Raw genomic sequence first — 26,997 nt, 5'->3', positions numbered from 1 at the left:
TAGCTTAGTAGAAAGATTTTTTATTTCTAGTTCAATTCTTTCTATTGATTTAGGGTAAAACACATTCAAAGACATACATATATGCATGTGTGTGCATCATATGAGTTCTTCTTCCTCTCTTTTGCCCCTCCTCAGAGTCTAATACTTCTCTGTGGTCCAGGTCTCTCAGATTCATACTTTCTTCCTGTTTTCTAGAATGTTTCCTTTATAAATCAGACCATTTTCTTTAAGATAATTTCTACATATCTGGATATTAAATACTAATATCTATTGTATTATTGTACTCACTATGAGAATGCAAGCTAACAGAAGCAGTATGAATTTTTTCATCCCTAGAATAGTGGTGGCCAGCAAAATTTGCCTAAGTAACAGTATTGGAGCTCATATATGATATATTTATTGGTTTGATTTTTTTTTTATCTTTTTGTGACATAAGCCTGGGCAGCTTATTTGAGATCCTGATGGTCTATAAGGTCATAGAATAAGGTTTGCTTTCTCAAATGCTTAGAATGCACTCATGTCCCTCTTGGTCTTTGATGTTAAAAAAGTAAACCATATAGCAGTTTGAGGTTGTTGGGCAAGAGAACCTTGCAAACATACCAGAGGCCAACAAGGCAGAGAGGGGCTTTTCCTTCTCTCCATCTTCAATTCTATCATTTACTATATTAATAGAAGATGAGTGGGAAGGAGAAACACATATATCAGTGAGACATGGAGAAATACAATCATCTAAGAGAGTTCTAGAATCAATGACTGTGACCCCAGACATTAGGAGTGGGACTATAAAGAAAAGCAAACCCTGAAAACCTATCAAGAGGACTCTCTAAAGATGAAAAGGACTTTCAAGACTTGAAATACCAAGAGTTATGAGTTATCTTATCATACATGTATTCTACATGTATGCTTCACTATTATTCCTATGTGTGTATTTGTGAGAGAGAGACTCATATTTTTGAGGGTAGGGGATTGTTTTATAACTAATGTTCTTGCTATGCCATCTGAAAAAAATATGCCTTTACTAAGAGCTAATCGAGGCTACTGGCTAATTGCTTAATGGAAAGCTTACTTTGGGGGGCTTGTTAGCTACAGTGTACAACCTCAAAGAATTGCCACTTGTGAGGAATCCTATAGGGTTCAAGTTGGGGGAGTAGTACAGAAGGGGTATTCTATATCCTGCCTCCCAGTCTGGGTCCTTTCCCTTATCAAAATGTTGCTTAAAAAACTCATTGATATTTTTATCTAACCTCATTCATATTTATCTGTCACTCCATTTGTTCTAGCACTCACATGTAATTCTGTTAAAGTTATATTCTGAATATAACTCTTATGAGGGTGATTCAGGGTTTACAGAGTTATTTCCTCACAATTCACCTCACACAAGAGGTGTCTCAAGATCATTATCCCTATTTTATAGGCTAGAAAACTAAGGTTTATATAGTTTAAGTGATTTGACAAAGGTTACACAGCTAATAAGTGACAGTCAGAACACTCTTACTGTTTGATAGAATTGTTTATCTGTCTGTTTCTAAGATTTGTGCATTTTATACTACACAATGAAGCTTTCTTTCTTGAATGTCTAGAAAGCACTGTTAAAAAAAGATCTTATTTTAAGAACTAACTGGAATATGAATAATTAGATAAAGTCCCCACTTTTAAAGTGCCTTTAATTTAGTAGTAATGGAAACAGGAGATAAGTATATTTCTCTTCTTTTCTTCTTTGGACTTGAGGGAAAAGACCATGCCTACAGTTATCACAGCACCATGTAAGGGACTCTGCACCCAGGAAATATTCATAAATGTCCTTGGATAACTAGATTTTCAAGTTAAAACAAAATTCTTTGAGTATTTAACTTTTTAAAGAAATTATTCTTTGGGGGAAATTCTGCCTTTGGATGTAGGTCTCTGACAAATTAAAGTTGAGTTACATACCACACAGAAACATTCCTTAAGTATTTATGCTTCACTGATGTTCTAAATGGCTGTACCAGGGCAGCGAGGTGTAGGAGAAAGGTATTGGATAGGTGAAGTTCAAATTCCAGCTGCTGCTACTTACTACATGTTTATCACTTACCTCAATAGTCCTTTGTGGACTTATCTATAAAATTGTGGGGTTGGACTTGATGAAATCTAAGCTCTGTTACAGCTTAAGGTCCTATTAAATCAGTGGCCTGCAAGTTCTGCTTTCCAAAAGGGTCTTTGGAAAGCTTTCTAAGATGGAAAGGTTTCCAGGAGGAATCTGATGTCTTATGTGGACCAGACTGGCTTAGTGGGAATGGCCTCATCAATGAAAAGTTGGCCACTAGATGGCAAATATTTTGGCTTTAGTAACTCATTGAAAAGAGGCTGAATAGTGAGAGTTGGGTCTTGAGTCAAGCCCTACACTCAAACATGGAAAAAAAACCACTGTATAATTAGAATCTGCTCCACAGGACTCTAAATCCCAGCTTCCCATGTTCCTTTTCATGTTATGTCCTTACATTTTGGAGATCAAGTTTGTGTGTAACCCCATTTCCCCCCTTCCCTCCTCCCCCCCTTGCGATCACTGCTGGGAACTTTTCTTTACTCGGGCTTTTACTTTTGTCCTTTTATTTATTCTACTTCCAAGTGATTATTAATAAATCTTATAACATACAATGTTTGGAGTTATTGGATATTAATTTAAATCTTACACCACTTAAACTCACAGTGGTCCAGGCAACTCTCTAAGAATACAAATAGAAAGGAAACTGCTTAAAACACAGAACTGATCATAGAACTTCCCTATGGAATATTTTCCTAGCTACCTGAAACCAATGAAATCACAGGTCTAATTAAAAAAAAAACAACCTCAAAACTTTATTGAAACAATCTTGTTTACATTATTTTGTATAGGCTGACCATGTTCAAACCTCCCCATTGTTCCCCACCCCCCATGCCTGGACTGCCCCTCTTCTTCACATCCATGTCTTTGCAGCATGAGTTTCATTCAAAGTTTGACTCAAGCATCACCTTCTTCATGAGACCTTTCTTGACACCCTTAGCTACTAGTGTTTCTCTTTCTTTAAAAAAAAATTCCTTATCTTTATGTATTTTGTATACACTTACGTATGAATGTATTTCTCCAATAGAATGTAAACTCTCTGAGGGCAAGGATTGTTTCCCTTTTGTTTCTAGATATCTATCACCTAGCTCAGTCACTGGAAGGCACATAATAGGGGCTTATTGATTAATTGATCTCCTAAGATATGAAGGATGTTTTTTTTAAAATTAGTATTAGTGGAACAAATGTCTTTATCATACCTGCTTAAAAGTTTTGAAGGTAGGGGGCAGCTGGGTAGCTCAGTGGATTGAGACCCAGGCCTAGAGATGGGAGGTCCTAGGTTCAAATCTGGCCTCAGACACTTCCCAGCTGTGTGACCCTGGGCAAGTCATTTGACCCCCATTGCTTAAAAAAAAAAGTTTTGTGGAAAACGAGGGGATGCCCATCAATTGGAGAATGGCTGAACAAACTGTGGTATATGTTGGTGATGGAGTACTATTGTGCTAAAAGGAATAATAAAGTGGAGAAGTTCCATGGAGACTGGAACAACCTCCAGGAAGTGATGCAGAGCGAGAGGAGCAGAACCAGGAGAACATTGTACACAGAGACTAATACACTGTGGTATAATCGAACGTAATGGACTTCTCCATAAATGGTGGTGTAATGTCCCTGAACAACTTGCAGGGATCAAGGAGAAAAAAACACCATTCATAAGCAAAGGATAAACTATGGGAGTGGAAACACCGAGAAAAAGCAACTGCCTGAATACAGAGGTTGAGGGGACATGACAGAGGATAGACTCTAAATGAACACTCTAATGCAAATATTATCAACATAGCAATGGGTTCAAATCAAGAAAACATGTAATGCCCAGTGGACTTACGCGTCGGCTATGGGGGGTGGGGGGAGGAAAAGAAAATGATCTATGTCTTTAACGAATAATGCTTGGAAATGATCAAATAAAATATATTTAAAAAAAAAAGTTTTGAAGGTGAAGGAATTTCTAGAGAGGCAACAGTGTGGTACAATATAAGGAGTATGGGACCTTGATTTGAAAGAGAATTGGGTTCAAATATCAGCTATGATATGGCCTGAACTGGGGCAAGTCATTTACCTTCCCTGAGACTCAGTTCCCTCATCTATAAATTGGGTATAATAAATCTGTGGTACTTACCTCACTGGAATATTGTGACAGCCAAAAGAGATAATCCATGTAAAATATTTTGCACACCTTAAAATCCTATATAATACCTATGTAGGTATTATTCTTCTATGCTCTGATTGTAATTAAGCCATTGACTAGAGTAATTTAAGAGCTAAAATCATTATCATTATATCTCAACAGAAAGCTTCAATGAAAAACAAACCAGAAAATGCCTGGACCATGAGTATGAACAAGAAAATGGATGTTTAGAAAAGGGAATGAATATATGTAAATATATTCATGTTAATTTTAACAGAAAATGGTCATACCTGCAGAATCATATCCTCTGTACTCCAGCCTCTGAAGACCCTTTATCAAAGTTTCAAAAATCTCCTTTCTTGTTCGGGGTACTCTGTAGTTCATATAGGCAAAGATTCCTATCAAAAGGCAAAAAGGGAAAAAGGAAAAAGACAAAATATAAATGTATATTTGTAGAAATGCATTAGAGAAGAACATATATCAAAATTGAAGTACATATGCTAGACTTCCAAATTATATATGAGTGTTGTAATACTGTAAAAGGCCTGGCTGTGAGATTGAAATGGATGAAAAAAATTATTTAACTTTTTCTCATCTTGTAAGTTGAGGGGGTTGGAAAAAAGAATTTCTAAGATCTTTCCATCTCTAGGACCTATTAGCTTATGAATTCTCTATTATAATGCATTTGATTTAATAGAGGAAAGCAATTGACACAACTAATTCTAAAATTATCTGAAACTGGAATGTGTAATATTATTTTAAAAAATGTTTCCCATCCTAATTCTTTGCACCTCATTAATTCTCAGTTGAATTTTTCTTTCCTAACCACACAGAGAATAGACTATGTGGACTTTTGATAAAAAAAAAGCATTGGCAAAAATCTATGATTAATTCATATCTCTTGGTGTGGGAACTCCTTCCAACAACTAGCTTGAGGACCCTATGACAAGTTGTTCCCAACTTGGTAGATAACAGTGGGTATCTAGGTGGTGTAGTAGAAAGAGAACAAGGCCTGGAGTCAGGAAGACTTAGCTTCCTAGGTTTAAAACAGGTCCCAGAAACTTACTAGTGGTGTGAAATTGGGCAAGTCACTTTACCCTGTTTGCCTCAGTTTCCTCATCTGTCAAATGACCTGGAGAAGGAAATGGCAAATCACTTCAGTATCTTTGCCAAGAAAACACCATGTGGGGTGACAAAGAATGAGTCAGATATGACTGAAAAAATAGACTCAACAAAAATAAATTCAAGGAAGTTGCCTGAGACAAAACAGATATGGACTTGTTTAGGGCCCCATACCTACTAAGTGTCAGAGGTAGCATTTGGACCTAGGTCTTTCTGACTTCAAGGTTTGCACTCTATCAACTGCAGTATACAGCCTCTTGGAATTAAAAATGGTTATATTTGGGATTTAAAATGTCTTGCAGATGATCTATACTTGGACAATTGAATGTTGACTAGACTTGTATCTAGTATATAGTTTGGCTTGATTTGACTTGAAAAAATTAAGACTCATGCCTCCTTCAATTCAATTAAAAAAAACAACTCCTTATCTTCTGTCTTAGAATTAATATTGAGTATCAGTTCCAAGGCAAAAGAGAGATTAGGTGACTTGCCCAGGGTCACACAGCTTTGAGTGTTTGAGGTCAGCTTTGAACTTAGGACCTCCTATTTCCAGGTCTGACCACTATCCACTGAGCCACTGAGCTGCATCATTCAATTCAATTTTGAATAGGTATATTAACTGCCAAATCTCCAAAATTCACAATGAATTGAGATTGATTCTCTTGTATATCGAAGGATATGTAAATTCGGGCACTAGACTACAAGCCTCAAGAGAACAAGGGACTGTTTTATTGGCCTTCATATTCTTCACAGTGCCCGGCACAAAGCCCTGCACAAAATTCGGTTTTTTGATAACAAATGAATGAAGCCATAATCAAATTCCAGTAGATCCAGAATAATTAGCATTCAATCTTTTTATAGCTATAGGAGAGAGATGATATGTTGTTGACAAAAGAACTTAGTAAAATGCTTTTTGATAGTATCACAAATATTATATGTAATTGAATAAATAGAATGTATCTTAACTAACTGCTATCCCATATGACAAGTGGCAAATAACCATAAATGATCACTAGCTATACAAACATTTAAAAACACAAATTTTTTACCCTGCACCCAAAGGCAGATGTACTACTCTTCTCAGTTATTATCTTTCACTCATTTTTGTGCCAAATTTCACAATATATTTAGAAATACATCAGGCACGTATGTTTAATGTGGCGTCTTTCTGACTATAGAGTTGCAGAAAACAGCCTTTTGGAGGCCTGCGTTGACAATGTTCCCAGTGTGCTATAATTGTTAAAGGATCCTTGTTTCTAAGGAACTCAAGCTATGCCTCTGCACAGAAAAAACAGAGACTCAAAAGCCACTAAAGTCTATGAAAATGAGAGTTTCAGGCTGGGAAGCAAATTAAACTCTTTTTTTTATTAAGGAACAAATGTAACTTTCAACATTAAACATGTATAGTACTCTTTTCTATTAAATAAAGTATTCTTTACTCAAGTAAAAGTACCTCATATTTATATTTTAATTTGTATATCTTTGTTTTTATATAATTATAATATAAATCTAATTTTTTATTATATATTATATTACAATGCATATTGTTTGCAAATATTTCTTTGTACTTTATTTATGTTTATTATTTTATAGAGAACTTTCATCACAATATTTCATCACTATATTAGGAAGCACAAGTATAATTATCCTCATTTTATAGGTGAAAAAACTAATGCTCCTAGACATGTCTGAGGTCATAAGTATTGGAATCAGTAATTCAACCCAACTCTCTCTCCTTATTTCAAGACTGCCAGTGTTCTGCTTTCTTTAAAAATGTTTTGGGGCAGCTGGGTGGCTCAGTGGATAGAGAGGCCTCTCTAGGCTGAGGTCCTGAGTTCAAATGTAGCTTCAGATTTTTCCTAGCTATGTGACCCTAGGCAAGTCACTTGATCCCCATTGCCTACCCCTTGCCACTTTTTGGCCTTGGAACTAATACTTGGTATCAATTGAATGTAAGGATTAAAAAAGTACATTTTACTTGTGCTTTGCTAAATATCACTATAATTTCCCAATAAGAATCTTCCGTATAAAGGGAGTACAAAGATGGATAGTTCAGCAAAAACTAAACAAAACCAAATAAAAAAACTTAGCTCATTGTCTTGCCTGCAACGCATTCTTTGCCTACAATCCATGACTCCAGAGTCAGAGGACCTTGGTTCAAATAAAACCTCTGGCATTTACTACCTACTTGGGCACATCAATTAACCTCTAGGGGCCTTAGTTTCCCCATCTGTAAAATGATGAGGTTGGGCTACAAGACCTCTACTGTCCCTTCAGTTCTCGATCCATCTATTCCATATTGCCTCTTCTGTGCTTCTCTTTCCTCAATAAAACATCTTTTTCACTTAATTCTCATTATGCATCATTCATAGTATTTTATGAAAATAGCACTTACCCAGTGTCCTTAGTAATAAACAAATACAAATTTCCTAATTATGTATTTTTCTATACCACTGGAATTTCTTTTAAGAATCATCTATGCTAGTAGCCTTTAAAGTCTGAAGCCTTTCCCAGGATATTCACCAACCAATAAAAAGACTGACAATACTCCATGACCAGGTTGCCATTGGACCCACTGAAATTTGGAGAACACCGAAGGCCCTAGCCTAAGTCAGGCCAGAAGACAATGGGCCTTCCTCATAACAAGGATACTAAAAGTTCTTGGGAAAGAACAATCATGCCCTGGCCCCATAGGAATTGAGCTCAGCAAAAAATGAGTTGGGTTCTTTTAATGAGAATGTCTTATCTATAGGTCTGGGTCAAATAAGTAGGTCTAAGACTCCCAGAATAAAAAGTTCCAGTTCTGACTGCAGAACAACTTCTCTTTAATGGAGTTACCTAGCATAGGACTTAAAGGTACCATCAAAGACCATCTCCCTTTTATCAGTTCTAAATAGCAAGAAAAATGCCAAATAAAATAAAAACTACATTAGAGCAGAAAGGAAAATTTCCTAATTAAAAGCACTTTAAACAAGGAAGCAATTCTAGGTTTGGAGTCAAGGAACCTGTGTTTGAATGCCAGATGTGCTATTTATTGGCTCTGTCATCTTTGACAAGTCATTTAACTCAGTTTTAAACTCAGAAATAGGGGTCAAATTTGAGCCCAGGAACCCCCAAATCCAAGCTCTATTCCCTGACCTACCTCTCTTCCCCTTAGGATAATATTTTAAGGTAATGGTAAGTGAGATATTTTTAAGAATAGAGAAGAAAAACTTGGGTATTTTGGTAGACATCTGGAAACCAGCTAGTAAACAGGGACAGATTAAAGATTAGGGAGAGAGAGGAGATGACTGTGAAGCCAATCTGCTAAAGATCAGAGAAGATGAGATCATGAGAGCAAGTAGAGGGGTTCTCTATATCAGAGATTGGATAAATGATGAGAATGAGATTTAATATCAAGGGATTTTAAGATTACTTCAACACAACAACATGTACCAAATAAAGAAAAAAGAATAACAAAAGAGAGGGAAAGGAAAGAAATCCCCAGGGTTAAATGACCTTGCAAAATAGGGAAGAAAATGATTTTTAAAAGTGTAACAACAACAAAAGTTCCATTATAAACAATAAATATTATAGGGATTTTAGGAGAAGATTACAAAAGGAAAGAAGACTGCAATGCCACAAGACCTCCAGAAACAAAGCTAAATGGTCTATTTGGTCTATTCCTTTTATTTTTTCAATTATATGTAAAAACAATTGCTTTTTGACATTTTTTCACTTCAAATTCTCTTCCTCCTCGCTCCTCCTCCCTCCACAAATGGCAAACAATATGATATAGGCTTTTACAGAGTAAAACTGAATGTATTACAAAAATCTCTTGTGGTTAATAATTTCAATAAGAGATATAAAAGAAAATCTGGTATCTATAAAGATGGAATTAAAATCAACACAAAAAAGGCAAATGAGACTAAAACAATGGAATGTTTGGCAGAAAAATCTTAATAAAATACTCTAAGGAATAGAATGATCCAGATGGATCATAGAATTGCATGGGCAGTAGAATAAATTAAACAACGGCACAATTGGAGAACAATTTGAGTTTAACAAAGGTAATGGACTTAAAGAACAGAGCTCAGTGAAACAATCTAAAAATTATTGTCCTTCCAGAGAAGATGTAACAAAGTACATCCTTAGCAAACTTCAGAATATCATAAAAGAAATTTCATAGGAACTCTTGAAAAGAGGGCAAAGTGCAGATTAATAAAAAGCATAGGATGCCAACAGTTAGGAAGAATCCTAAATTTTACTCACTCAGAAATGTAGGGGGGAAACTCCAGAGTTTCAACAACAAAGAAGCAGCCAGTAAGCAATAAATTAGATATTACTAAATGCATGCACATACATACACAAATTACATTTGTGTAGCATTTCTCATCTATAATTAGAAGACAAAGTAGTGAATAGAATGAAATATATTGAAAAGTAACATTTAGGGAAAGATGAGAGAACTATGGAGGTTATAGATAGGGTAGCCAAAAAAAAGGGTCATCGAAGCATTTTTTTAAATGCACAGAAAAGAGAATCACAAACAAGCAAGGAAGCTGTAAAAGTTACTTGATGAATTTGTTATATATTTATAGAAAAAAGTAAACTATACATAACAGAGATTCAGTTTCCTGTACAATCCCTTTTCTTCCACTTTACTATGTTTATGTAAATGTTCATCTTATTTGATATTTCAATAATTCAGAATAAAAAATAATTCAGAATAAAAAAATTTGATGTAAAAAGAAAAGCAAGGGAAATTGACTATCACTTCAATATTACCTTGTCTAACAAAATATATACATATATATATATATATATATATAAATGCCCCTGAGGAATTTGAACTTTCCTGTAGAAGTCAGCACTAGGTCAAGACTTTTGAGAAGCAAACCAGTCATGAAACGGAATCTTGGTGGTTCAACCTTTACATTCTCTAAAGAGTAAAAAGAATATTATCTCTATGATGTTCCCTTTTACAAAAGGGATGCTCCAGAAAAAAAAAAAACTGGCTAGGTATTATGTGAAAATGTTCATAGAAGAAGAATAGTAAAAAATAGACAACCACAAGGAAAGAAGATCATTATTGAACCTTGAATATATAAAGTTCAAACTAATGAAGATATTAAGAGTATGATAGACTAGAGGAAGAGTATTTCCTACACCAAACCTCTTTCTAGAAATGAGGGGAAGATGGTTAAGTTTGATATGTTTTTAAACATTTATACATTTTATTAGACAGAGTATCTTTCATTTAAAAAATGTCAGAAATTGCTTAAAACAGTGACTAAAAGATGTAAACTTTCTATTTTGGCAATTTGCTACTTGTTAATGGAAAGGATATATGTTTAATTGTAGCAATTTGAGATTGACATTGTGTATTCTGACTGACCTGAGTTTTGTTATCTTCATTTACATATTCTAATCAAGGTATGTTTTGTACTTTTGGTCCTGCTTTCTTCATGGGAAGGAAGATTTGAAAGCATATTAGTAAAAGTAGAATTCAGGAATCTGTTTTGTGTGGATGAGAGAGGGTTCAGATGTGTACCTCTGTATAGAATTTAGCATTGGATCAATACTAGTAAACCAATAAAAATAATATAATACAATATGCTGGAAGGAAAAAAAGTAAAAAAAAATAACCCTGAATTAAAACAAAGTGAATTAATTAAAGCTTGTGGAAAAATTCTTTCACTAAGCTTTATCATCTCTTAATCAAATTTTATTGTTTCTAATAAAAGTCTGACATATAAAATCTATTGAATAAAAAGATGAGAGCATTTCCCAGTAGATAAAGTTATCAAAGAATATGAACAGGCAGCTTAAAAATAGAAATGAAAACTATCATTAATGTCTGAAAAAGTGTTCAAAATCACTAATAAAAGAAAGGAAATTAAAATAACTCCAAGATATGACCCAATACACCCCCCCAAATGATAAACAATGAAAAAAATTTTGCCAGGGAAAGAGGCCCACAAATTCACTACTGACAGAAGAATGAATTGACTTGCTTTGGATTATAATTTGAATTTGTGCAGTTAAAGTTACCAAAATGCTCATTCTCTGATTCAGTCATTTTCCCCTTATTTTTATATGATAAAGAAGTCAGTGACAAGAAGGAAAGAACTGACTATACAAAAATAGTGACAGTAAAATGATTTGTAATTTCAAAAAGTTGGCAATACACTTTGTGTACAACAACTAAGGAATGACTGAATAGATTTGGCTTGTGAATGTAATGGGATATTATTGTACCATAAGAAGCAATGGGTATAAAGCATTCTTAATTCAAAGAAATATGGAAGGCATATTCAGAATTTAGAAAGTGGAACCTCAGAATCAAATGATCAATATTTATGCTTATATAAGTATATACATATATGTTGCATATAATTATATAAATGAAGAAAATATGAAAAATGATCAAAATGTGGTTTGAGAGTTCACATGTCAGGGGATAAAGAGCAGACTAAGATGCAAATTGAACTGGGAGAGGGAGTTTTCTCCCTGGGAGTTATATACACCAGCATAATCATAAGTCTAAATCACACACACACACACACACACACACATCTTACCTCCAGATAAATACAATGTATTGCAGTAATACAACCATGATAAAGTTAAAGCACCCAACCTTCCTTTCTTTTAACAAATGGTTAATAACAGGAGGGAATAACAGAAATAACAGAAAGGAAATTAAAATAATTCCAAAATATCACCTAATACACACAGCCACCCTGAATGATAAACAATGAAAAAAAATTTTCTTCTGTTATAATAACAGAACAAATAGTTAATAACAGAAGTATACAGTTTTATGGACATTCATTTGTAATCACTTTTTTTTTGTTTGTTTCATCACTTGTTTGGGAGAAATTTGCTTGGGGTGGCTTTTTAAAAAAAAGTTTGAAGCAAAGGGGGTTAGAGAGAAAGGAATGGCCAATAGCTAGGGAGGGTAGCAAGATCAAGGAAAAGTTATTTTTAGGATAGGGAAGTCCCGAATATGTCAGTAGACTGAAAGGAAGCCACTTGATGCTTCTTAGTTGAAGATGGATGCCTGAATGAAGGTAGTTTGTCTAGAGCCAACCTCTTCCCTCCATATCTGGCTTCATACTCTCATTTACTATATCTGAATGCACAATATTGACCTAGGTCCATTAAAAAAAAAATTGTTACATTTACATATCCAGTTAACTCCCTCCCTTCCCCCATTAGAGAAAGCATATTTGACAAAAAAGATATGTTATATTTAAAACTATGTCTTATTTCCATTTAGCAATTCTTTCTCTAGAAGCAGACATACAGAAGTCATAAAAGAGCTTCTATAAATATTTTTGAACACATAGTTTCTTTTCCATTTTCTTTGATCACTTTAGGGAATAAACCTAATAGTGGTATTGCGGGGACAAAAAGCATACACAGTTTAAAAATTCTTTGAGTATAATTCCAGATTGCTTTCCAAAATGGTTGGATCAGTTCACATGGTGGTAGTAAATTCATATTTCATATACTTTTCATGAAAATGTAAAAATTTTTACCTGGTTTATTGTCATATCTGGTTATATTGCTGTTATTTTTACTTATTAATGTAGCTGAGTACAAAGTCAAATTAGGAGTAGAAGTATCATCCCTGTCATTATTTTGTGGTTCATTTGTGTCCTCGTTATTAGTTGCATCATCTTCAGCATGCGATTTCTTTCCCAGCATATTTTTAAGCCACTTGTCCATGCTGTGCCATAAATCAAATTAACTTGACACACATGATAGAGTACAATGAAAGTAAATATCAGGATACCACTGTCTACCTACTCCTACCATGAAACTCTCACTCTTTCCTCCTTTACCTTGGATTCTTTATTTAAATCACACATGATTGTCAGAAATACATTATCAAATGAGGGCACCAGTGGCAATCCATGTATTAACTAGTAGTAAAGCTTAATTTCTTCCTATTTTTAGTTTAAAAAATATATATGAGTTCTAATGTTTTCTTCCTAAATCCTAATGAAAAGTCTAGATGTTTAAATCTCACATTAGAGACCAATTTAATATTTATTTTAAAAAATACTTTATTAGCAAACTATGTTAGTCCATTGTTCATAGTGTCACACTGGCAAGCTGGATTTTAAGATTTGGATGATGTACAGACTTCAGCTTTTTTTATGCAATATATCAATATTTGTTCATATGTTTTCTAAATTCCTCTAAAAATAAAATAAATAAAAAATACTAAAAGATGAAAAAAACAAACAAACAAGAATAACATAGGAACATCTCTGACACCCATAAGACTCATTGACAGAAGATTATATTTGCTCAGGACATTGGGTGCATTCCCCCTTTCCTGACTAACATCCGTCCATTTTATTCCTCCCATATCTTCCCACCTATAGTGGTAGAGTCAGCCATACTATCCAAAGTGAGGTCTCCCTCCCACACCATAAAATCCATGGCTTTCAGTTGCCTCAGCAAATCATGCTGGCAAGAAGATAACTAGGACCAACACATGTTGTACCAACTAGGAGTGTCAGAAAGCTTGGTAAAATTTGAAATGGCAAATGCCAATGGCTAACTCTAAAAGGGCATCGTTGATTCCTTTTTGTCTTCCTGTCCAGGTGTGAAGACCATTGCCACACATTACCTTTGTGACAAAACTGGTTGGATCCTTTCTTTGCTGCCTTTGCTTTCTCGTGGTTCCATGGAACTTTGCTTTATTTTTTGTAAACTTAAAAAATATATACAGAACCTATAATAAAAGGTCTATCAATTTATATATTATTTTTCAGTGGGATTCTTGGGTGAAATCTCTTGAGTAATTTAAAAACTGATATAGGTTCATAATTCAGCTTGTTTTCTGTACTTGGTGTTGAGGAGTCAGTTCTATATTGTTCCTACTACACATTTTTCTATTATAGCTCCTAAAAAAACACATGACTGTTAAGATTTGGATCTGGGAAATCATACAAAATATAAATTTCTATATATAACCAGACACCTACTTTCCTATTTTGTTCTGAGTTATTTGCCTTTTTCCTGAGCTATAAGGTTATTAAGTTGATTTTAATGTGGAACATTCCTCCTTATCCAAAACATATAAAGACACACAAAGTCATAGCGATGATTCCAGATGTAATTATTTAGCAAATGTTTAGAGAATGCATATAGTTTACACAAGACTTCCTCTTGATAGTTATTATTCAATTTATTAATAAAAGCTGAAAAAACAAATCACAGCAAATATGTACATGAGTATATTTGTGTATATATGCATAGATATGTATGTATATATACTATATGTGTATTAAGAATGTATAGGATTGTCTATTTAGAGCTGTAAAGGGCTTTGGAAGACATCTAATGCAACCTCTTTATTCTACAGATGAAAAAATCCAGAAGTGACCAAGCTTCATGCAGAAACAGAAATGGTCAAGCCAAGATTTGAATGCATTTCTTCTAGTTCCAAAAAAACATACTTTGCCCTGCATAGAGTAATTCATCCTCAGAATTTTCATGAATGGTTCCAAAAGACCATAATGGCAGAACGTTAATTGACAGAAAAAGCTTAACATTTCTACCAGGGAAGTCCTCCTACTGTTTATAAGATCCATAAAAGTTTTTTGTTTATTTTATTTATTTTTATTTTTAAATTTTATTTAATAAGATCTATAAAAGTTTAAACAAGTATGTTCATTAACCGTAGTACCAACAAATTCTTTTATTCTTTTCATTTCTGTTTTCAGCTCAACTGCCAACAGAATTTCAAAGACTGATTCTAAGGATCCCCTTTTAGCTCTAAAATTCAGTGAGACCATATCTAAATTATAGTATTTAAGATTTCTCTATTATAAATAGAAAAGTAATGCTTTTAAGAAGAGGGTATTGAATTGAAGATAAGGAACCTATGACTGGGAAGTTTTTGCAAATACATGAAGAAGGAGAAACAGAATCATCCCTTGGACAAAAAGAAAGGAAACTCCTAATTCCCAGGGACCCATTGGCAAGGCTACAAGTTTTATTTTCTCAGTGTTCTAAAATGAATAAATATTGAGTTGAGTTAAGAAGCTAAGAAGAAATATGGAAAAGAAAAGGTTGCATCACCAAATTATTCCTGCTATTCTTTTAGGGCAATTAAACAGCACTGTGGATAGAGGACTGAGCCTGGAGTCAAGATGCTTCAATTTCCTGAGTTCAGATCTGGTCTCAGACACTTATTAGCTGTGTAACAAATCACTTCACCCTGTTTGCCTCAGTTCCTTATCTGTAAAATGAGCTAGAGAAGGAAATGGCAAAGCATTCTAGTATCTTTGCCAAGAGAACCCCAAATGGGACTATGAAGAGTTGGGCACCACTGAAATGAGTAAAACAACAAAGTTCTCCTTTAACTGAAAGAGATCGTTTTAGCAATATAGGATCATAGATTTAGACTTAGGGAAGATTTTAATATAATCGAATCCCCTCATTTGATAGGTGAGGAAACTGAGATTCTCAATAAAACATTAATATATAATATCCATTCTATTAAACTCTCTAAAACTATGGAACTTATAGAAGATCAAGTTCCTCCCCTCCTTATTGCATTCATATATCTTAAAAGTATGCTTGGAAAAGACATGGGAGCTTGAGTAAGAATCAGATATCAGAGTAATGAATAGTAACTCTGACAACCCAGGCAAGTAGCAAAAAACAACTCTCAAATCAATTTTGATAACAAATTGAGTTGATGTAGAAGATAACGTGTCAAAAATCACCCATTGAGTAAAGGTACTAAAACCTCTTAGGCTTATGCTGGGGAGTACCAGAGAAGAAATGTCAGGCACAGTGTATTGGGGCAGGTTAGGAAGGGTCTCACTTGGGGTGTGATGTCATCAGGCAGCTTCGGATTTCAAGTAGTTATTTTTTCTTTTTTTTAATCTTTCTTTTTATTCATTTTATATTTATTTTTATGTGTTTTTTTAGCATTAAAAAATTTGAGTTTCAAATTCTCTCCATCTTTCCAGTCGCTCCCTCACCCTTTGAGAAAGCAAGTAATATATCAATTATTCATGTGAAATCATGCAAAACACATTAGCCATGTTGCAAAAGAAAAATAAAGTGATTCACCACCACAGAGGGAACATATGGAGTCTGAATACAGATTGAAACATACCATTCTTCACTTTATTTCCTCTAAGAATTCTTCTCTTAGTGTAAGTAATTTGTGTCTTGTTTTACAAGATGATGAACATGGAAATATGTATCATATGACTATATATGTACAACCTATATCATATTACCTGCTTTTTTGGGGAGAAGGGAAGGATAGGGAGGAAAGAGAGAACATGGATTGCAAAATGTCAGAAAATGAATATTAAAATTGTGTCAACATGTAATCTGGAAAAAATAAGAGGAAAAGACTGTGAAAAAATTATGCTTCAATCTGTACTCAAGACGTCACCCATTCTATTCTTTGGAGGTGGATAACATTTTTCATTATAAGTCCTTTGAAATTTTCTTGGGTTATTGTATTGATCAGAGTGGGTAAGTCTTTCACAGGTGATCATCATTACAATATTGCTATTACTAGGAACAATGTTCTTCTGATTCTAATCACTTCACTCTGGGTTGTTAACTAGATGTTTCTAGTTAATTAAATAATAAGCTCAATTATTTCTATACTGCTGAAAAGCTCCACAGCCTAAGGAGTACTAAATTGATAGGAAAACCTCATGTTTGCACTTACAGATATTAACATTATGGTTTGGTTTTGTGAACTGAAGATTAGAAAGCTGCTTAATGAATATATTTATCTCAGAGATAGGAAGATGTATACAGTTATTTTCATTTGGACTGGCCACCTTCTTCCTTAGTGGAGGATAAGGAGGTATAATTTGTAAGGTCTTCTCCAATTTCTATTTTTTTCAATATTTCTATTTGCCCTCTCATTCATTCTAGAGGTTTGTGGTGGCAGATCACAAGATTGTCTATCATCCTTATCTATTCAATATTATGAAATAGGAGGCATGCTTATCAAAACTGCAGGTAGTGTAAAGCTGGGAATGAAAACCAAACTGTTTGGCAATAAAATCAATATTTTTAAAGATCCAAATAGATTGCAGTGATGAGTTGAACCTAGTAGCATGAAATATGATGGAGATAAATGTAAAATCCATCTGTTAGGTTCAACAAACTAACTGTACAAGTAGGGAGAAGGGGGAGACCTGGATGACATAAATTTAGGGTTCTAATGTAATTGCTCAAAAAAGCTGATATGATCTTAGTCTCTGTTAACAGAAACATAGCATTTAGGACAAGGAAATAATAGTCCCACTCTATTCAATACTTTTTATTTAGTTTTAGGTGCTGTATTTTAAACAAGACACTGGAAAAACTGAAGTTTGTCCACAAAGGTCTTAAAACCATTTTTCATAAGGAATGTTTGGAGGAACTAGGAATGCCTACCCTCCAGAAAAGAAACCCAGTAATGATTGAAGGAATAGCATGAAGAAAACGGACTAGGCATTTTATGTACCTCTAGAGGGCAAAATTAAGACCAATGGGTGGAAGCTAAAGAAAAATAGATTTAGCACAACATTAGGAAGAATGTTTTAACAATTGGAGCTGTCCAAAATTGATATGGGATGCCTTATAAGGTAATGCGTTCTCTGTAACTAGAAGTGTTGGAACAGAGCTAGAATCTCTACCTGTCAAGGCTGAATAAACACGGTCATTCCATCATTTCAGTCTGTTGCAGAGGGAATATTTAAACCAAGTAGTAAGTAATACAAGAATATTGCATAGATCTGGTCATACCATTCCTTTGCTCAAAATTTTTGGTGATTCCCTATTGCCTATTAGGTAAAGTTCTAATGCCTTTGTTTAGTATTCAAGGTCTTCCATGCAAACAGATAAACCTAGCCTTCCAGTCTTTCAGACATTCTAACTACAGTATTCTGTTTTCTTTCCTTAACTTTCCTACCTCCTAGCCATTTTTCATGCTGTCCTAAGTATGACATGCCTTCTCTCTCTCTCTCTCTTCACTTTTTTACTTCTTAATCATACTTTAAATCTGCTTCAAATGCTATCCCATTACATGGAGTCTCCTTTGACTTTTCTTTGTCCTACTGCTGCTAACAACATTCCCTTTTTGACCTCATATTGCAGTTGGCTGGATATCTCTCAAAACCATAACACAATATTATATGTTAGTGGAATATGTTTCTTTTCTCTCTAGTAGATTTCAAACTCTATGAGGGCAGGGATCATATCTCATTAAACTTAGTATTTTTCCCAGAACCTACCATAGTCTTCTGCATACAATAAATGCTAAAAATTGCAGGGAAGGACTGGTGCTAGCTCTAACCAACTTTATGAAAGCCAGTTGTTAAGTTTTCAGTGTGAGCATATAGACCTTAGAAATTGGCAGATCACTACAAATCAAATGTTTTGTTGATCATTTAAATTTAAATTGTTAATGATGCACATTAAAGTTAAAAAGTTTGTTCGAATTCCCCACCCCACCTCCCAGAACCTGGTTGTTACACATTTATCAGCATACCCTTGTTAAATTGAATGACAAAAACCATAAAATGTCAGACCTAAAAGGGCCCTAAGAGATAATTTAGTCAAATTCTTGTATTTTACTGATTGAGGAAACTGAAGTCCAGGATTAAAAGGAGAAGAGAAGAAAGGCTTAAGAGGAGGAGCATAGTAGTGAACATAGCAATGGACCAATTATTAGGAAAAATAGTAAGACAGTGGCACAGACTAAAAATCCAAATTTTCTAACTCCCAATATTCTTTATATAGGGCCACAATCTTCTAAATAATCGCTGAGATGTAATAATTCTAATTATTTAAAGATCTAATTTATATCAAATATAAATATGTGCTCTGTCCTCTTTAGATTTTCTAGATGTTATGTTTTCTTGGCACTCTCCCTACATGTCTGACCATTCTTCCTCAGGCTCTTGTTGGATCTCCATCCATGTCTGACTGACCTCTTAGGACTTGTGTGCCACAAAATTTAGCTCTTCTCTTTTATTTCTTTATCTTTTCCCTTGATTACTTTATCATCCCCCTCAGATTCAGTGATCATATATATGCAGATGATATATATCCAGCTCCCATCTCTCTACTGAGCTCCAATTCTGGATCATTAACTGCTAATTTGACATCTCCACTTGGATGCCCCACAGGCATGTCAACTAGGTAATATGTTGTCTTTCTTTTAAAAATGTTCTTAAAAATGCTTACCTTCTGTCTTAGTATCGATTTTAAGATAGAAAAACAGTAGGGGTAGGCAGTCAGGGGTATGCAGCAAAGAAATGTCTGAGGCCAAACTTCCCTACTTCAGGCCTGGTGCTCTATCCACTGCATTACTTGGCTTCCCCCTTTGCCTTTCTGTTAAAAATATTATCTGTAGTCAACCTCTATTCTGGAAGAATATTTAAACCCCCTTGCCTGGCATTTGAGGGCCTTATTCCTCTTTTTCACCTATTTCTTTTCTTTCCTTATTTTTTAGAATATTTTTCCATGTTTCTTCCCCTCCCCCTTTTACATTACAAATGTTGTCACTTGAAAACTATTTCCATATTATTCATTTTTGCTATAGAGTGATTTTTTAAAAGCCTAGACCCCAAATCACATACCCATATATACACGTGATAAGTGATATTGTTTTTCTTTTGCATTTCTACTCCCATAGTTCTTTCTCTCAATGTGGATAGCATTCTTTTACATAAATCCTTCAGGAGTGTCTTGGCTTGTTGCATTGCTATTAGTAGCAAGGTCTATTACATTGGATTTTTTCCACAATGTTTTTACTTTCGGTGTACAATGTTCTTCTGGTTCTGCTCATTTCACTTTGCATCAGTTTACTGATCACCTATTTCTTTTAAACCCAACTCAAATGCTATATGTTCCATGAAGGCTTCCCTGATCTCCTACTAAGAATTCACACTGTATTTGAGGTTTTGTTTCTAATATTTTAAGTGTACTAATCACATAGTTTTGTATATTATACCTCTCTATTTCTGTGTGATTATAGAATCAGGGAGCCTTGAGTTCAAATCCTCCCTGAGATTCTTCCTAGCTGGGTGACTTTGGGCAGGTCTCTTAACCTGTCTGCCTCAATTTCCTCATCTATAAAGGGAGGATAATAATGCTACCTCCTTCCCAGGATTGTCGTGAAGATAAGATGAAAAGATATTTGCAAAGTGCTTTGTGAACCTCAAAGCATGATAAAAATGTTCTCTATAATTATCTCCCACTGCCTTTCAGGGCACTTGCAAACTATGGGTATTTAATATTTGTTTGTTAAATGAATGAATCAATGAATCAATACTCCCACAGGCAAGATACTATGGAGAATACAAATAAGTATTTTTGAATCTACATGATTAAACCTTTATATTCTTTCCTCCCACCAAAACTAATAATGCTATTTCATTCATTCTTCTACTCTTATCTTGTATTATAGCTATTTATACAAATGTCATACAACATCCTCCTACCCTTCCCTAGACTATGAATTGAGCAGTGTAGGTTATAAACCAATGATGATGGGCATGGCATATCTAATCTTTGAATTTCCTTAGTCCTTAACATTTAGTAAGTCAACCAACAAACATCTATTGTTGACTGTATTTGATACATTGATGTGCACAAAAAACAATCACTTAAGTAGGACTGTTCCTGCCAGAGAGAAAAGATGATTAATATTGTAAGGCAATATAATGGGCATAAACACTGTATTATATTCATTCCTATGAAAGACTAGAGCAAAGTAAATACATTTTCCAAAAGATAATGGGACTTGATCTTGTCCTTAGAAAGGTAGAGTGATTTAGGCCTATGGAAAATAGGGATTGTATTTAAATGAGAAGAATTGCAGTGGCAAAGAGATTTGGATAGCTTGGTTGGAGGAATCAGTGAGTAGTAGAATCAGCCCACTGGTGGAAAGGGTGGTGATGGAATTAAGACTATGGAGGACCTTAAATACTAGGTCATAAAGTATAAATTTTAACTGTCTCAAAGAGGAGTCACTGAAGTTTCTAAGGAGGAAAGGTATGATGAAGAAAATATATTAGAAAGATCATTCTGACTTTGGAATGGAGTTGGGTCTTTTTAGAGTACAGAAGATAAACATAATGGCATAATGGAAAAAGCACTGGATTTTATTCTGGATTTGAATCTTATTTCTTCTACTATTGTTACCTGTGGGACCTCAAACAAGAGTCTTCCCCTCTCTTAGCCTCAGTTCCTTTACTTGTAAATTGAGGGGATAATCTAACCACTGAAGCCTCTTCTAGCTGTATCAATCAACTGATCAACAAGTACTGAATGAATGTTAAAAATGTTTTTACATTTAATTGGGAAAAAATAAAATATTTTAAGAAACCTCCCTAAAAGTAATTGGAATCTTGATTTATACAAGTAATTTTTACAGATTGGCATGTTTGTTATGAGTTTGAATTTCAGTAGCTCAATTCATGTGCTTGCACATTTATATTTCCCAACTCTCTCTGTATCTTTGCTCTACTATTTCTAAATATTCTCCTTCTCCATAAGAGTAAACAACTCACCAAGTAGCCTCTTTACTCATAGAGGAACACAACACTACTAGAGGTCTGTTTATTTTGTAAATGACTAATGATATAGAGGTGTTTCCAGAAAATTTTGTTGAGGATGTCCAAGACATAAAAGTTTCCATTTGACCTAATGATAAATGCTTCTTCTCAAAGGCTCTTAAGTAAAATATATAAAAAGCACTGGTCAGAAAATTTAGATTTTAGTTCCCTTAAACTAGTCATGTTACCTTGAGCAAATCTCCAAAACTCTCTGGGTCTCATTTTATTCCTCTGTATATCCTATGCCTAAAAGGAGTTGAACCAACATGATTTTTTAATGGCCCTTCCAGGTCCACCATTCGAAGTGCAAATTCTATCTGTAATTTTATTTATTCAAATCCATTTTAACATGAGTAGTAGGGAATGTATAGTCATTCTACATAAAGCCTCTTTTTCTCCTTCACTATGTCTAATTCCTGCAAATACAGCAATACTCACAAAGGTTACTGAAAAGGGCTCAGTAAGAGACCTTTTATAATTTAAAAAAGTTTGACCTGGTATTCAGTCACATTTTGTTGGTTTTAAGTAACTTTATACCACTTTAGAAAAAAAGACACACAGTGACCTTTTGTCCCAGCAGGAGTTATCCTGTTCCTACTCTCCTGAGGGTCTTACTGGCTGCAGATACACCAGGAGAAAGTCTAAAGGGATTACAGATGTGTTCACAACTCAGACAGTAGAATTCTTTCACTGTCCTTCAGTCTCTAGGATACCACACTATTAATTCTGAGGGAGACAAAATTCTGTACCTTCACCTGAAGGGAATCACTGTCCTCCTGGAATGCCACACAAGATCTCTATGAAAAGGAAACAGTTTTCTCCCCAATCCTATTTCCTGTGCTCTGTTTAGCAATATGTTAATAACATGAAAAGGTACTAAACCAAAAGAGTTATTTCAAGTCTGGATTTGCAAGAAGAACTGAGCCTCTAAACATTCACCTTAATTCAGCCTCCCCTTTCAAAAAAAAAAGGGGGGGGGCCTAGGAACTCTCATTACTTGCTTGAAGGGAAGGGAGATTCAGAGGAGAAAGAGTAAGGGAAAGGGGAAGGAGGAGGAAGAGGGGGAAGAGGGAAATGATAGCATGAAGGGGCTGCTCAGTAACACCTCTGGAGTTGGGGGTGGGGGAGAGGTGAGGCAAGAGTAAATTCAGAATCCTTGGGATTCACAGGCTAGGGTGATGGGCAAGTTCATTGACTGCTTTCACTATAAAGGCTAAGAGGTGAGTTATGCCTTTCCAGGCTCAGTAATATGTGTGCAAGAGAGAAAGGAAAAGCACTGCTGGATCCCAACAGCTCTGGTTATGGGATGTGGAGAGTAGGAAGGATCTCCCCATTTGGGAAAGGCTTGGTGAGAATTTGTGCTGGAAAACCTCAGACTGGGTTGGTTGCAGGTAGAGACCATTTTGGGAGTATCTTCTTTATTAGTGATAGGACTTGAGAAATGAAGGAAGTATTCCATTATGGAGAAGGGTAGAGACCTTTCGGTTGAACAGAGCAAGACCTCTTCTGTTGGGGGAGGTGGTGACGAGATATATCTACTGTTCTGCGGGGGTGGGTGTTTAGGGACATATTCCTGGAGGGTACCAAACCCTTTAGCAGGGAAAGCTGAACATTCTCCTCTGGGGTGGGGGGAACAACAGACTCCTTTGTTGGTGGGTTGGACATAGTCCTCTACTGGGGAGAGAAGCTTTTGCTGGGTGGGTAGATTTACTCCTCTAATGGGGGGGGGGGGAGGATGGAGGGTGGGTCTCATACATTGCTGGGAAGGATGGACTTATTCCGCTGCTGCTGTGCTGAGGGGTTCAAAATCCTTCTATTTTGGGGGTCTCCCTCTCTTTTGGGTGGCAGTTCCCTCATTTGGGTGGGGTAGACATACTCCCCTGCAGAGGCTGTGGGGCAGATTCCTCTGTAAGGAGGAGGACTAAGAGATCCCGAGGTCGGGGGATTGGAGACTTCTCCATAGTGGGGCTTGGGAATCCCTTCCTCTCCAAGGCCAGGGCAGGTCAGAGATCTGCCCACGGGCAGATCCCGATGCTCCGGGCCCGCGGTCAGACCTCGACACTCCTGAGCCCGCGGCGCGATCTTGCTCCCGGCCGGGGCCAGCTGGGTGGGGGCCGGGCTGGGCTACTGAGCTACAGGGGCGTAGGCAGCAGCCGCCGCCACCACCGACGCGGCTGGGTCCGCTTTGGCCTCACTTACCACACATCTTGTCTGCTCGGGCTCTGACTCGTCTGGTCTCGTGTCTAGTGAGGGCGGCTTTATGGCTAGTGCGTCTCCTGTCAGCTCCGCTCTGCTCAGCTCCTCTTTGCTCAGCTCTGCTCAGCTTCAGTTTAGCTTGGTTCGGCTCAGTCTCCTCCCGCCTTCACTCTACCTCCTAGCGATCCTCTGACTCCCTCACAACGTTCGGCGCCCGCCCCGAAGCACGCCTCTTATGTGCAGCAGGGCCAGCCAGTGGAGTTGGGGAGGGGGGAGAATTGGGGGGGGGGGTGTTGGATTGGGGAGTGAAGGCTCAGAACAGCGGCTGCACCTCCTTTTCCGGCTCCTCATTGGCTGCAGGTTGTCTTGGGAACGGTGGAAGGGTGGGAGGGAAGATTTCCCAGGGGAAGAAGTGGGGGGGGGAGGCGGTTTAAGGATAGAAGAATAAGGGTAAGAGACTGCAACCGAAATGAGGGTGAGAGGAGAGGAGAAAAAGACAGGGAATAGAGGGAGAAGAGAAGGAGAGGAGGGGAGAAAAGAGGGGAGGGGAAAAAGAAGGAAAAGGAAAGAGAAGGAGAAAAGGGAAGACAAGGAGAGGAGAGGGAGAGCGGGAACTCTGAGCCTAGTGGGTGGCGTCTGCACTGGCGGCGCTGCAGCCTGTAGTGGACAGCAGATGGCCTGACGGCTGGGCGGGGTGGGGGTGGGGGGGGTAGCAGGCGGTGTCAGGAAGTGAGACCCGGGAGGCATTTATGAAATGTCTGGGAATTAAGCTGAAGCCATATCTGGGGAGGGAGGCGGGAAACAGCCCCCCAGGGCACCTTCAGAAAGCTAGCCCACCCAAGGGGAGAGCTGAGCTGGCTTGGGGAAGCAGTCCCATTTACCTGCTGGACAAGGAGCGGTGATGGGGCGGGATGCATCGGGGCACTATGAGAAGTCCCTTCCTAAACCTGCACGGGCGTTGGGGGGCGAATTTCCCATTCCAATCTCTCTCCTCCTCTATCCGGATCTTTTTATGATTTTGTCTTAAATACACCTATTTCATATAGTTCTCTGGGGTTTGGAAAGTAGCAATACTATACCAGTCTGGTGCTGGGGGAGAAATCCCCCACCCTGGGAAAATATTCCATAGTTTCTGGCTCAGCAGCACACAGGGCGTTATCTATTGCACCCCTCACTAGCCCCCGCCTATGACTCAGTGTTAAGGCCGGCAGTGAAGCAAGAAGCTTCTTTTAGCCCTTCCTTCTACTGCTTGTACTCCAGATTAGGTAGGGCCAAATAAAGAGATTTGTTTACTCTGGGTATTCTCTAACACCCCCCCCCCCCTTCTAGACTTCCCCTTCACATACTGAATATCAGTTCTGTAAGGACCTTTAGAAGTCAACTAGCAAGACCCACTCAATTTACCGATGGGGAAACAAGTAACAGAACCCTGGACTCAACTCCCAGTACCCAGTTATCCATTGTATGAATACCAGATTCATTCTATATTTATTCCTTCATTCTTTCAACCGTCCTGAATGAAACATCTCTATTCAGGATGAATCTAGGAATACTTTCTGGTGTCTGGGGTTACACTCACCATTTCCCTAGGGTGCTGTCCTGAGTCTGGTTCTGAAATTCTATGGTTAAGTAACAGAGGTGAGACATAAGTGCTAAATGAATATTCGATAACTTAGATTAATCAATAGCTTCGACTATCATCTCTACCACTCCAATTAAATTCAGTCAACTTTTATTAAGCCCTAAGACAAGGGAACAGTTCCTACCCCCAAGAAATTTGCATTCCACTGGGGGAGATTCCACAAAGAAATATATACAAACATTTCAGGATGGAGGGGAGAGCATTTATAACTGGAGAGAGGAATGGGATGAGGTAAAGGTTTCTTTAGGAAGCCTGGGCAGATCCCTGAAGAAAGTAAGAGGCAGCCAAGGGAATTCATTTCAGGCATGGGGGGACACAGTCTATGCAAAGATGTGAAGGGAAATAATGGTATGCCATGTTTTGGGAACATTTTGGCAGAGCACAAAATTCATGAAAGGGAATGCTATGAAATAAAGCTGGAGTGTTAAGTCTCTATGAGACTAAGGAATTTATGTTTTTACCTAGGTGATAAGAAAAGGGCTGCTGAAGATGTGATACCTCAATCCTGACCCCTCTCCTGAACTCTAGATTTATTTTTTCAATCCTTTGCTGAAAGGGGACAGTATCTACCTGGTCAGCAGGATCCAAGCAGAACTCATCATTTCCCCTCTACCCGTAAAACTGTTTTTCCATTCAGCTTTCCTAATCTTTGTTACAAGAAGAGGTTCTTTGAGAAGAAGAGGAGAAAGGGAGATGTAATTATGAAATATACAAGGTTATTTTTCTTGAATTTTTTTGGAGAGAGGTCCCAGGAACTTCTGGATAAACTTGTAGCAAATGTATAGGAATCAGTTGGCATTGCATAATTATGGGGCCTTTTTCTTTGGCAAAATAAATAACGCTCATGCTCTCAGTGTTCAAGTCTCTAGTAACCTAAAAAACCAAAACCAAAAAACACCCTGAATGCTGCAGCTACAGGTGCCACCAATCTCTTTGGAATCCCAAGTGACAATGACATCCTGAGAAGTATAACTTTTAAGCTCTGGTATGTGCAGAATCAGCAGTGATAGAGTTTCTAACTAATCTTATTACAGCTGTCAGAATTCTCCCTCTTCTCTCCATTAGCTGATCTTTACTCACTCTTCTGCATAGTGAGAGACTGTGCTTTTCAAATAAACCTTGCTTGTGGGGCCTGGCCTGGGAGTCTATAATTGTAGCTGTTCTTTCCTTTAACCTTATCTGCTTGAGGAGGAGCATCCAAAGGAGGCTATATCTGAAGAGAGGACATGAGATTTACAGA

The 26,997-nt window shown here is 36.7% G+C and overlaps 1 protein-coding gene across 1 annotated transcript in view; it reads right to left on the bottom strand.

Annotated features, from left to right (window-relative positions):
* Positions 1-24,754, bottom strand: part of GFPT2 (glutamine-fructose-6-phosphate transaminase 2) — a 54,470-nt gene extending 29,716 nt beyond the window's left edge. Inside the window, exons 1-2 of the mRNA XM_007474173.3 lie at positions 24,119-24,754; positions 4,493-4,600 (exon numbers count right to left, since the gene is read on the bottom strand). Of these exons, the coding sequence (XP_007474235.1) occupies positions 4,493-4,600; positions 24,119-24,125 (115 nt within the window). The 5' untranslated portion in view covers positions 24,126-24,754. The remainder of the gene's footprint in view (positions 1-4,492; positions 4,601-24,118) is intronic.
* Between the last annotated feature and the right edge of the window lie 2,243 nt (positions 24,755-26,997).

This window comes from Monodelphis domestica, chromosome 1, assembly GCF_027887165.1.
Source record: "Monodelphis domestica isolate mMonDom1 chromosome 1, mMonDom1.pri, whole genome shotgun sequence".
In the NCBI taxonomy this organism is placed as follows: domain Eukaryota; kingdom Metazoa; phylum Chordata; class Mammalia; order Didelphimorphia; family Didelphidae; genus Monodelphis; species Monodelphis domestica.
Note: the sequence above shows the minus strand (reverse complement) of the source record. Positions and strands in the feature narration are given on the sequence as shown.